The sequence below is a fragment of the Sesamum indicum genome, linkage group LG2, assembly GCF_000512975.1.
Source record: "Sesamum indicum cultivar Zhongzhi No. 13 linkage group LG2, S_indicum_v1.0, whole genome shotgun sequence".
In the NCBI taxonomy this organism is placed as follows: domain Eukaryota; kingdom Viridiplantae; phylum Streptophyta; class Magnoliopsida; order Lamiales; family Pedaliaceae; genus Sesamum; species Sesamum indicum.
The window spans coordinates 14,717,110-14,728,890 of NC_026146.1; the positions used below are offsets into that span (position 1 = coordinate 14,717,110).

At 34.2% G+C, this 11,781-nt stretch overlaps 1 protein-coding gene across 1 annotated transcript in view; it reads right to left on the bottom strand.

Annotated features, from left to right (window-relative positions):
- Positions 38-11,781, bottom strand: part of LOC105156191 (dynamin-related protein 1C) — a 12,220-nt gene continuing 476 nt past the window's right edge. Inside the window, exons 2-16 of the mRNA XM_020691953.1 lie at positions 11,768-11,780; positions 10,693-10,797; positions 8,993-9,094; positions 8,263-8,313; positions 8,080-8,141; positions 7,084-7,174; positions 6,939-7,003; positions 6,589-6,783; positions 6,346-6,465; positions 6,182-6,252; positions 4,279-4,504; positions 2,770-2,820; positions 978-1,221; positions 558-697; positions 38-433 (exon numbers count right to left, since the gene is read on the bottom strand). Coding sequence (XP_020547612.1) covers positions 308-433; positions 558-697; positions 978-1,221; positions 2,770-2,820; positions 4,279-4,504; positions 6,182-6,252; positions 6,346-6,465; positions 6,589-6,783; positions 6,939-7,003; positions 7,084-7,174; positions 8,080-8,141; positions 8,263-8,313; positions 8,993-9,094; positions 10,693-10,797; positions 11,768-11,780 — 1,662 coding nt within the window. The 3' untranslated portion in view covers positions 38-307. The remainder of the gene's footprint in view (positions 434-557; positions 698-977; positions 1,222-2,769; positions 2,821-4,278; positions 4,505-6,181; positions 6,253-6,345; positions 6,466-6,588; positions 6,784-6,938; positions 7,004-7,083; positions 7,175-8,079; positions 8,142-8,262; positions 8,314-8,992; positions 9,095-10,692; positions 10,798-11,767; position 11,781) is intronic.

Sequence of the window (11,781 nt, forward strand, 5' to 3'; positions counted from 1 at the left end):
GTAGCAGGACAGATCACAAATATGTTATCCCAGAAGAAAAAGCAGCAAAAGTTTTAAGTGAGATCAACCAGAGGAATAAAAGAATTCCATTCCACAATTAAAGAATGTTCTCTCGAGTAAATAGACTATAACGCAGTAGCGGAAAAAGGTGTAAGTAATTGAAGATCATATAATAGCAGGCTGAGAAGCTCATCTGAAGGCATATCATCTTCAGAACCCCATCCGTTTTCAAGTGCAAAAAGAATATATCCGATTTAAGATGGAGAAATGTACCGTTGAAATTGGATTTTTATATATGAGGTCTCCATCACTTCCATGCAACTGAGTCGATTTCATCACGTGCTGACTTGTACAGTTCAAGCCTCTTGGCTAAGGTCTCCCTTTTTGCCATCAGTGATGGATCTTCATCTAACATTTTACCAAGCTGCTCCTTCTGCACATACGTTACAAACGCATAATTATGTTTCTTAGTTCCCTTTTTGCTAAACTTTTTCTTCCTCTCCTAGACAACTAAATCATAATGTTGGTGAGTAATAAATAGTGTTGATTCAATGTACCTCCCTCCTTCCAATTTGAACATAGAAATGGTTTAGCAGTGATCGTTTAGCTTCTCGAACTTGACAATGAACGACAGCCTTCGGAATAGTATTCCTCATTGTATCACAGACCAAATTAATGTAGGCTGATACATTTGTACCTGTTATCAAACAAGCACATGTTGAACGACCTGTAATGCTCCTGTATTATAAGCAACCCGATGTAGCTATGTAATGGCCCCCACAAAACTGAACTAACATGAGACAGTTACTTCAAACATCGACACACATGTTTCCAACGTGTGACTTTATAAAAAGAATAAGAGTGGGGTAACAGTTTGTCCTAATATGTTCTTTGAGTAGGCACAACCAGAAATACTTTAGTTGCCCTAACAAACTTGATGACAGGTAGAAAAGCAGGCATGATATGAAATGGCATACCGATCCTCCTTAAGTGATTGTCAGTGTAGCGGTCTGCATTTGGAGTCGATGCATTTGTACCCGTTGCATTTTGGTTTTTCTCCGATTCTGCATTAATTTTCCTGAAAAACTCTACTGTAAGGTAAGAAGACTCCATTTCCACCAGTCGCAAAACTGTCTTGCGACTTTCATCACGAAATCTCTCCAGTGCCTCATTTGCAGCCGCTGCTATATCAGATTGGAGCGTTGGAAATCGTTTCAATTCCTACATGGCCATTAATTTAAAATAAAGAAAGAATTCATAAGTTATTACACAAACACCTAATTCAGATAATTGCAAAATCCTACTGTCTATAGTAGTTTAATTGATGTGGACAACAATAGCCCACTACTATGCGACCTGCTGTTTTACTGGAGGCATGAAATGTTTCAAGGTAATAATGTAGGTAATGTTGTTAAAGAACTGAAGAATATGAAAAACAACCCTGGATGTATTTTTTTGGACACCAATCGAACAGGAGAACTGGATGGCAGATACTTTGTAACTAAACAAAGACGAAACCGGGACAAATTACATCCTCTATCTGTATCACTTCCCTCAACAAAATAAATGCTTGTCTTACATAAGAAAAAGAACTGTAAACATAAACCAGAACCAAATGCAGTACAAAGTATCTTTACTCTTCAAATTTTTTACTTTTATTTTAATTTTCATTAACCACAAAGCAGGATATTTTCTTTGACTAATTAATATATTTTTCATCGTAATACTTGCACATTAATATTTTTTGAGTGTTTTATTGTTTTATATTTTTCGATAATACTTGAAATTAAACTCATATCTTACTTAAGAAGTATGTTTTAAAAAAATCACCTTTTATATTTCAAATCAATCACTTCAAATATTTAGACCATTAGAATCAAATATGTACCATGTTCACTTTAATAATTATCATCTTGATCATAATACTAAACTTATAATATATATTCAAATTAGTAATTTTGGAATAACATTTTAATAAATATCTTCTTTTTTTATTCAATCTTTAAGAATAATTAAATAATTAACTCATATCTCAAATACTGAAATATATATAAGAAATTCATTTTTTTATTTATATTTCGACTCACTACCAAAACCTATGGAAACAAGAATCAAGATACAGAAATAGTGCTTTAAAATGTCAATTTATGAAGATAATTGCATGCACAAGTATTATTTTCCTCACAAAATTTCTGGCACAATATTTAGATTTGTGGTAAAATATCATTACTCTTACAATGTCAAAAATTTTATTTATAATTTTGACAAGTGCCTAGAATTAACATTCTTTTTATTTATGCTCTAGAATAATCTTTCGTTTTCTCCTAAATAATAGACATAGGCTATTTACTGTGGTCCTTAATCTATTTCGAAAATTAATAAGGATTAGTAATTCTAGAAATGAATATAGAGAATATTAATGAACTTATGAAATCTCATCGTAAGGAAAAGTCTAATTGACGACTCCAAATTAATAACATTTTTAAATTGAAGAAACTATGAAACCTAACTTCAAGATATAATACTATTAATTTACTTGAATTTAGTCTATAAACAACTTCATACTTTTATAATAGTAGAGATAGAAATTACTTCATTTAATCTAGCAACTTATAAGTTCCAGCTCACAGTCATGTAGTTGATTTCAAATTCTGCCTATACAAAATAATATACTTGCCGTTTCCAAGTATGTTTTCCACATCACAGAGAATAATGATGAATCTCAAATTTAATTTTTGGCAAACAATTCTCTTAATCAAGATTGTTTACCTCAGTTGCTGCAATAGACTTTCTCACAAGTTCTTTCAGAATGAAGTGTACCTGAAAAGAGCATTAAAGTTCAGAACTGTAGTTTCTGTAAAACTCAAGATATATACATACATCCAACATGTAATTTGCTCAGTCCCAGAAGATGGCGTAGTAAAACATGCTCCCAGCCATTGCAAACTCACAACTTTTCATGGATCCAAAGAATATCTCGTTCTGGAATTATGCTTCGTAACTCATTACGAAAATATACACAAAAGATGCATATTAATTGTTCTTCATTTGGTTATTTAGGATCTAAGTATATCCTTATTTCCAATTTGCATAGGCTCTTATACTTTGCCCTAACAAGTTATACATTCTTCATTTACTTGGTTAGGAAAGAGTTTAGGAGCTTGTAAATTTTAATTGGTTGCATATATATTCTGTTTCAGACTTGACAGTACCAATCAAGTTCTGGTTCTTCCTCCTTGATTTTCTGGGGATGTGCTCGCGTGCATCCTTCTAGCATTGCTTCTGTTGCCAGGTGACGACAGAATGTCTAACCAGCTAGATCTTCAATTTAACAGTTCGAATAAACTATTTATTTACTGTTTTTCATAAATATGAAAAGATTTTCTACCCATTCCACTAATAAAGTACATACTTCCTTATAGATGAACCAAGTCAAACAAGATCTCACCAGAATTTTCCAGAAGTTTTATGGGAGGCAGATGCATATAACAAAATTTAACAATTTTCATTTGAGGAGGGATCAGATATGCAGTCTTAGTCATATCGGACTTGATGAGTACCCAGTGTCTTCTTGACTCGTCATCCTCTTACTCAAAGAGGAATATCACAATCTATTTTGACATACTTAAACACCATGGTGAACCAATTTCATATGGAAGCTAAACAACATAGTTGCTTTTCTATTTGTCTGTTTCAGACCACCAAAAGAGGAAAACAAACTATTGTGAACAAGCTAGAACCTTGACATCCAGTACCCACACATCACTCTGAAATGATGTAAAGCTCCATATCCAATCAATTAAAGAGAAGATATTTTCGTAAAATTTAGAAAAAGATTACAGTTTCTCTAAATGTACCAAGGCTGAAATTCGAATCATACAATATCTGTTGCGTTCCTCAAACAATCCTGTATCAGTAGGAATTCAAGTTTCTATTCTCCATGTTTCACTCTCAATTGTAGTCATAATGTACTAAAGAAAAAGACGAAGCATAATATCAACTTAAATTCTCAAAGGAGAATTTGTAACCAAGCTATCTTCTAATACACAAAATTACTACATTTTTAGAATAGAAGATGATCATAACTAAAGATTTGACAATATGTAACTTCACCATAAGCATGATATTTGAGGGCAAGGGAAATGAACTCCAGAAAATACAAGGTATAAGTTCTGGTCGTACTGATTTAAGATAGCAACGACAGTATATGTAAACTCTAAAAGTGTGAGCACATGTAAATATAAGCAGGTTCTGTTTTAAATAAAGATAAGATGCTACCGCATCAACTGAAGCTTCAGCAGGCCCCTTGAAATAGCCAAGTGATCCATCAATTAGTCTTCTGTATCCTTGTTCAGGAGCAATCAAGTGAGGCTGATACCCATCTGCTTCTGAAATAACTTTTCTAACATTATTCTGTGAGAGATGGCGATCAAATGGAAGTTTCTTGAGAGCAGCCGGTAATTGATGATCAAAGACGCCATATATCCTATCTCCACCTGGCCTCCTGTGAAACTTAACTTGTTACCTCTCTATTTATTCCAAATGAGAATTAGAAAAATTGTACGTGAAGCCACACACAACTTGTGAATCAGGAAAAATTTCCCAGAGCTACCAACATTAGGTTTTTCCACATATTAAGATTTCTCTTACAAACTTTACCATTGAATACTGCATGTTTTAATAAATTAAAGTACATACTTTATTAACATATAGGGTTAATTCCACCAATCAATATAGGATTTCACAGAATTGGGCCTCTTTAGATTGAGTTAAAACTTAAAACCACAAAATTTGGAATTTCTAAAAGCGTAATTCCCATTTCCAAACATCTTACATAGCTGGGGACAAAAACGATATTTGCATTTAAGATATTTTGATTTCTTAGATTTATTATATTGATAGATATATAGACCCCTTTTATTATATACACTTCACAAATGTTACGCTTCATAAAATATAAATGATACCAAAAACCCCTGGGACAGAGTAGTGATAATAAGCTGATAATTTGATAGGATTTCAATTTTAAACTTGAAAGCAATATTCAATACGTGACTTAGGTTTGGGCTAACTGAGCAAACTTGGGGAGGGTGGACTGTAATATGAATAAACAAAGGGACCAGTTGGTAATTTAGTTATTCCAAAGGGGAGGTTAGTGTAATTAACCCTACCTTATTTATAAATAGATGCTTTATAGCTGAGGAACTTTGAATAATACTTAGACTTTAGTTAACTATAGCAAATGAAATCTTTATTGAATTACTCTCGGAATTGGTTGGCAGGGACACCCAGCTACCTAATACATGCTGCAGGGTTGCAAAACTATTTTAGATCTTTCAACTAGTTGGAGTAGGAAGTAGAAATTAAATTCCTCGTCGCAGTGAGACAATAACAGACTGAAAGTTATATAACAATGACCAACTGCCTTAGTGGTGCCACTTAAATTGTTAAAGAAGTCTAATCTGATACAATGAAGTGCTAAGTTTATAGAGCATTTTGTTAGAAACCACTTCAGGTTCAATTCAGTTCCTTTTGGAAGCAAATGTCTTTTGATGCAACTAGATATAACACCGATCATTCAAGTCCTAGTATCTACGCAATCAAAAATAGAGTGTCCAGGATAAATCGTAAGTAAAAATTTGATGCCCCATGAGAAAACCTGAAGCTCAGCATCGTGAAAGAGGCCAAGTAATGATGTAAAATCTTACTATATCCCACAAATGAACACAGACATCTCACATTTGTGATCATATTGTTTCATTTGACCCATATATATTAACTAGTCGGCAAAGCTTGCCTCTAGAGTGCTTTACTGGTTTATGGAGCATATCACCACAAACCAAAACTTGAAATAAAGACTATCTTATCATCCTCACTAAATCATTCTGCAAGAAAAATATTGTGGCAAAAAATCGAACATACAGAGATCTTGTATTGTTGAGGATCAATACGTCATGCAATCATTTCAAGTATACAAAATTCTAATAGCCATCATATCTCTTTCCCAGTTCAGTTTTCGTGCTTATGAATAAATTCTTTTGTCAGCACATACTTACATCTTAGTCTAATTCTTTTTTGTCTTTTTCCATTAAGAGATGATGGATAAGGTTAGACCAGAAACAAAATATGTATGGAAAAAATATATTGTAAATATATGCATATAAGAAAATAAAAACAATACCCTCCATCCAAATGTTCCTTAAAAACACGATCAAATGCGCGGCACATTTCCAAAATTGTGTACAACTGTGCCTGCACAACGAAGAAGAATACTTAAGCTTCGAAATATGTCATAGGAATAAACCTCGTCTTGATAATTTAGTTTTATGTGAGTCCTGCTATTACCCCTCCATCAACACCAATGGGCCTACCAATGCGGTCCAACTCTGCATTGAGCTCATCAATTGTTTTATTTATTAAGGCAATAATGCTGGGAATGCGCTGCCTAATGACCTTCTCCAAATGCTGATGCATGTCAAAGGAAGATGAAACGTAGTTACAAATTCTTTACTTATTCAAAAAGGGTTTCAGATAACAATCTTACTGTAAAAGAATAATCATATGGATTCTAATGGTGGGTGTGCATACCTGAGACAGAAGTTTTGCCAGGAACTCTGCACCCATTTTATGAGCCAGATGTCCATACTCTGGACTGGATTCAAAATATTCCCTCTCCTTCTGACGAGCATACATCATGTTGACATTCTTGTTGATATCAGCTTGTGAACGGTTCACTATTCCAACCCATGGATGGAGGAGCCTGTATGCTCTACCCTCAAGTACCTTAAGGAGTCAATAGATTTTAGAGTAAATAAACTAGCTTTTGAACAGCCGACTGCAAGATGGTAGTGAAAATTAATTCTGGTACAATGAAAAGTAATATTGCATGAGTGTAAATCCATATCTGCATCCGTCAAAATAATAAAAGTGACCCATACATCAAGTGCATTGGTTCCTTTGTCCATCAAATCAAGTTTAGTCAACACTCCAAATGTCCTTTCACCTAAAATTCCAAAGACAAAGAAAACATTATATTTGTCCACTATCACTTCTTAAACGCACACACAAACAGATGAATGGTACCTGATGGATCAACTTCCCTTGCAAGCTTTATAGCATCAGAAGTTGCGATATCTTGATTAGCAGGAGAGATGGCCAAAATAATGCAATTCGGCTGCAAATTAAAAGAAGAAAAGAAAGACAGAAGAAAAAGAACTAAGGTGCTGACAAGTGGACATTCCAAGATTTGATGCTAGAAAAGTCAAGGTAACTTATAAGTAGGCAATAAGCAAGGTAAATTCCCGTATTGTACACAAAAACCCAAAAGAAAATATAGATCAAATTGTCTTCTTCCCTAAAAGAACAGACTCACTTCTCTGACTTCGTCCTTTAAGTCACAAAGGGGTGAGGTAAGGAGTGGTGGAGAAACAAAATAATAGAAGAAAACACCTTACATCTTATGAAACCAAAGCTCTATAGATTTAAGTCAAGGTAACAATACAACTTAGGTTATTGAAATCAACAAAATAACTAACTGTAGGCAAAAATAGGAACTGAAATAAAATAAGAGATACTTTCCCTGGATACATGCAATAGTAAAACCATGAGTCCGAGTAATCACATCATCTCATCCTGTTTCAAGTACATTACTACCTTGTACTCTGACATGAGCATCTTATCACCTCTCAGTTAGAAACAAATGAAAACATGACCAAGTTTCCTTTTCTTTGATACTGTCAAAAGTGAAAAATAGTCACCATTAACAGCCTACGGCCATATGAAAATCCTTATTTTTCTTAAACTGAGATGATATACATGTTTGAGATATTGAATCCAGCAAAAAGGTATCTCAATATATACATAATAAGAATTGGATTGAAGTCCTTGCTAAATCTTGTAAAGAGGAAGTTTCGTAGATGGGGATCTATGACTGACAGGTATTGTCTTCCACCATTTAGCTTAGTTCTAAACTGGTATCAAGGAAGATCATCGTAGCAAACTGAACAACTAAACTCCAAAAGTACAGTATAATATTCTAAGCTAAAAATATTGATATTAAGCAAAATGTAATTTTTCTACCTTTTCAACATAAGACCGGACCATCATTTCAATATCTTCAACAATAGACTCTGGCTGTCCCTCTGGAAGAGTAAAACATTCATAAGCATGTGCTTAGTCAATCATACAATTACAAGAATAAGGCACAGAGGAGTATTTTTCCCTTTAGCATATCTATATAAAGGTTAACTGTTCTGTGCTCACCTACAGCTACCTTTGTCAACCCAGGAAGATCTATCAGTGTCAAGTTTACAACTGCAAGAAAAAAGAAGACATATAAACTGATAATCAAAGTACGATACAAGAATGTCGGAATGTGTGAGAGAGAGAATAGACTAACAGCACAAAATAACTGAAAAGACTAAACTCTACTAAAATTTGAACTATCCCATAAAGAGGAATTCAGTGATTTATTCCATTCTATTGAGTACAAGTAAAACTCGAGTTGCCCTTTAAATGTGCTCAGTGTCATAATTAAAGAACAACAATATCTTTGTTAAATTAGTTTGATCCTTGTAACAATGAATTGTGTTTAAAATCTGAGATCATTTGCTAGCATCCACGATAAGTAATAGATAACTAGGTCTTAATAAAAGACACCAACCACAAAAAGTTGTTAATTACTTGATTACATATGAAATTCCAACTCTCACAACTATGGATCTCTCTTGATCAAGCTTTATATAAGAATATTACATGCAGAATACCAACTATTATTTAGAGCTTTCATGATATGAAATACATAGAGAATACGTACATTTTCTGGAGGGCACCATTTTAATAAGGTAAGATAAGAATTATAATCCTCCATATCTCCCAATTTAAATCAAGGACGGGGGAAAAAACACCACTGGACACCAGAAATTTTCCAAGTTTTTTCATAGAAAAAAGATTATGAGATGGAGAAGTATATAAGGTGAAGACTAGGACGAACCATTAGGAGAATAAATGCTCAAGTGGATTGGAATATTAGATATTTGTTTGCTCTTCCCTGTTATGCGGTCTGTCTCATCTGCTATCTCTTGGCGTACAGCAGCTGCACTATCCAAAAATGCCTATTTGTGAATAAAAAGTGTAAGGATGAATAAGTTCATGTATTATGCAGTCAAAAACATGGAAAAGTAATTCTAAAGCAATTACAGAAGTGAGTTGGGAAGAGTTAACTCAGTGATAGCACTGCAGTTACTGCACATGGTTTAATCGGATACTCAAAAATTTTAAGATAACATCAGCATACACTTCTTTTTCTGGAAGAATGCAAGACACACGAGGCTTGTGTGTGCAGAGTCCAAAAGATATTTTTGGCTCTAAAATGAGAAAGGTAAAATAGTTGCTAATAAGTTGAATTAAGACCTGTTATAAGCCAGCTTGGAAATCCACCGGCTAACTTAGGTAATGATCAAAGAACCTTATGGTTTAAAAGGTATTGCAAAATTTGTGCCCTAAAGATGATGCCAATTGCCCCAAGGACCTATCCATAGCCATAGGTTATAAATTTGACACATGCAAGATCTCTTGCCTATGCTTTCGCCAAATTCAAAATTGCATTTTTTGTCCTTTCTACAAGTAAGCAGATTGAATGTTCACACCTGTTACTTGAATACAGATAAGGTCACAGAGTGCTAGCTCCCTTTTCCAACTCGGGGGCCATGGTGATTACACTTCCAAGAAGCCACATTTTGCACACCCCAAGAGATAAAAAGCAATGAAATTGGGTATACAAATCTTTCATGATAGTTTTAGGAAGAAGGTGGTTTTGTACTTATCTTTTACTCTGAACCACATTGCTAACAAAGAAGCTAAAGAAGTGTACCTATATGCAGCAAGGAAATGTTGTTGGCATAGAGGAAAATCAGCTGAAGAAAGGAGAAACAATTATGAAACATATTACTCTTTAGTCCAGAGAACACTAAACTATCCATCTCCATAGAGTGATGTCTTCCTTGGATAGTAATTTGATGAGAAAAGTAATACAAATCTACTTCAAATGGTCAGCATGATAGTTGTCAGATGAAACATTAGTAGTAGAAATCATATTTTGAATAGCTGTTGAAAATCCTGCATCCGAATTATTTTTTATCTTTTAGAATCCAGTATCAAGCATGAATCTCTATTCTTCAAATTCCTTTTCCTCTGTATCTCTGCTTCCTCTTCGCCGAACCCCTCCGCCCCTCCGTACAAATACCATACGGTTCTTGTTCATACTCCAAAGATGTCAAACAGATACATGGATATGATTTCCTACTAGCAAATTCCTACTAGATAACATTTTAGACTAAATACAGAAATTTCAAGTAAGATGAGGACCTATTTCCCATAGCATTGCAGGTGCATATAAGCACGTCTAACGAAAAGATGGAGGTGCGGGATGCAGATCATTGCATCCATTGCTCTGAAAGAGGTATCACTTATAAAATATGAAATTCTATGGCCTCCCATCTCAGACACGCAGACAATTCAAGAGAATAGAGATACTTAATTAAGAAAAATTCCACCAGAATATAGCCAAAACAAAGAAGGGCTAGCAAAAATGATTTTATTGAATAGTGCATTTTATTTAATGGCATTAGACAACGGAAGAAATTTTAGAGGCCAAAGAAAGTACACAAATATTGACTTTTAGATCAAGCATACCAAAGTCAGCAAATCTCTTCTTTGGTGCATGTAGAAATTCTGCATACTCAGACTGTCCCTCCGTTTTATGGAGTTGCAACACCAATGGCCTCCTTGTCACAATACCTGGAAAGAGAACAACATAAACAAACAATTATAGCGTTAACCGACATAACACTCTCTTGTTCTAATAATTCTACATCATGGCAATAATAATGACTGCCTCTGCATTCATAAACAATTAATTTATAATTATATCATAAAAGATAAATAGTAAAAAGAGAATCTTCAAGGGTCTCCCATATTTTTCCTCGCATGAGATTTCTCATATGACCTGAAGGCCCCAGTTAGTTAGCAGAGGAGCATTAAACAGTCTAATACATAGACATGTATCCATTTAGTATAAATACATTATTTTATCTTCTCATCATGTATTCAAAATACCCTTTATTCGATCCCAGTTTTTGTTATTTCATAATATATATGTAATCTTAACATTGGAGGATGGCTCTTTAGGTATTAATAAGTCTTTTTAGCTCTCATCCAGAGTTCATAGATTGATATGGTCAGTGAGCAACTCATGATCAATCTCTCTAATGAACTTTCACCTAATCACTGCTCATGAAGAACGTGATTCTTACAGAATATCTTCACAGCAAGGGAACATGTTATCACAGCAAATTCCCAGACAATTAACACTTGCATACATCAACACTCAAATTGCCCGTTCCCATTTCCCAGTGAGTAAAATTATTTGCAGTCGATAATGTATCAAATTGAAAATCTCAAACTAACACTACATTTATGACTAGTAGGGAAATAAATAACATTCTTCGCCTTTCAATTATTCATCAAATACTGCAACTCAAAATGCTATCAACAAGCATTATCAGCTTAAATGCGAGAGACCATGGCATGCAACAATGCAAATCGCGTAGATCGGCTACTATGGTCATTCATTGATGGTGCACAATGGGGACAGAACCATGGAGTTTTTGATTATCCAACGATTCAGTAAATCAGAATGCCGACTGTTATGAAGCACCCAAAAAGGAAGATAAAAGGAACAAACGAGTGAATAAGGCTACTTATTTACCGGATCCACGAGGT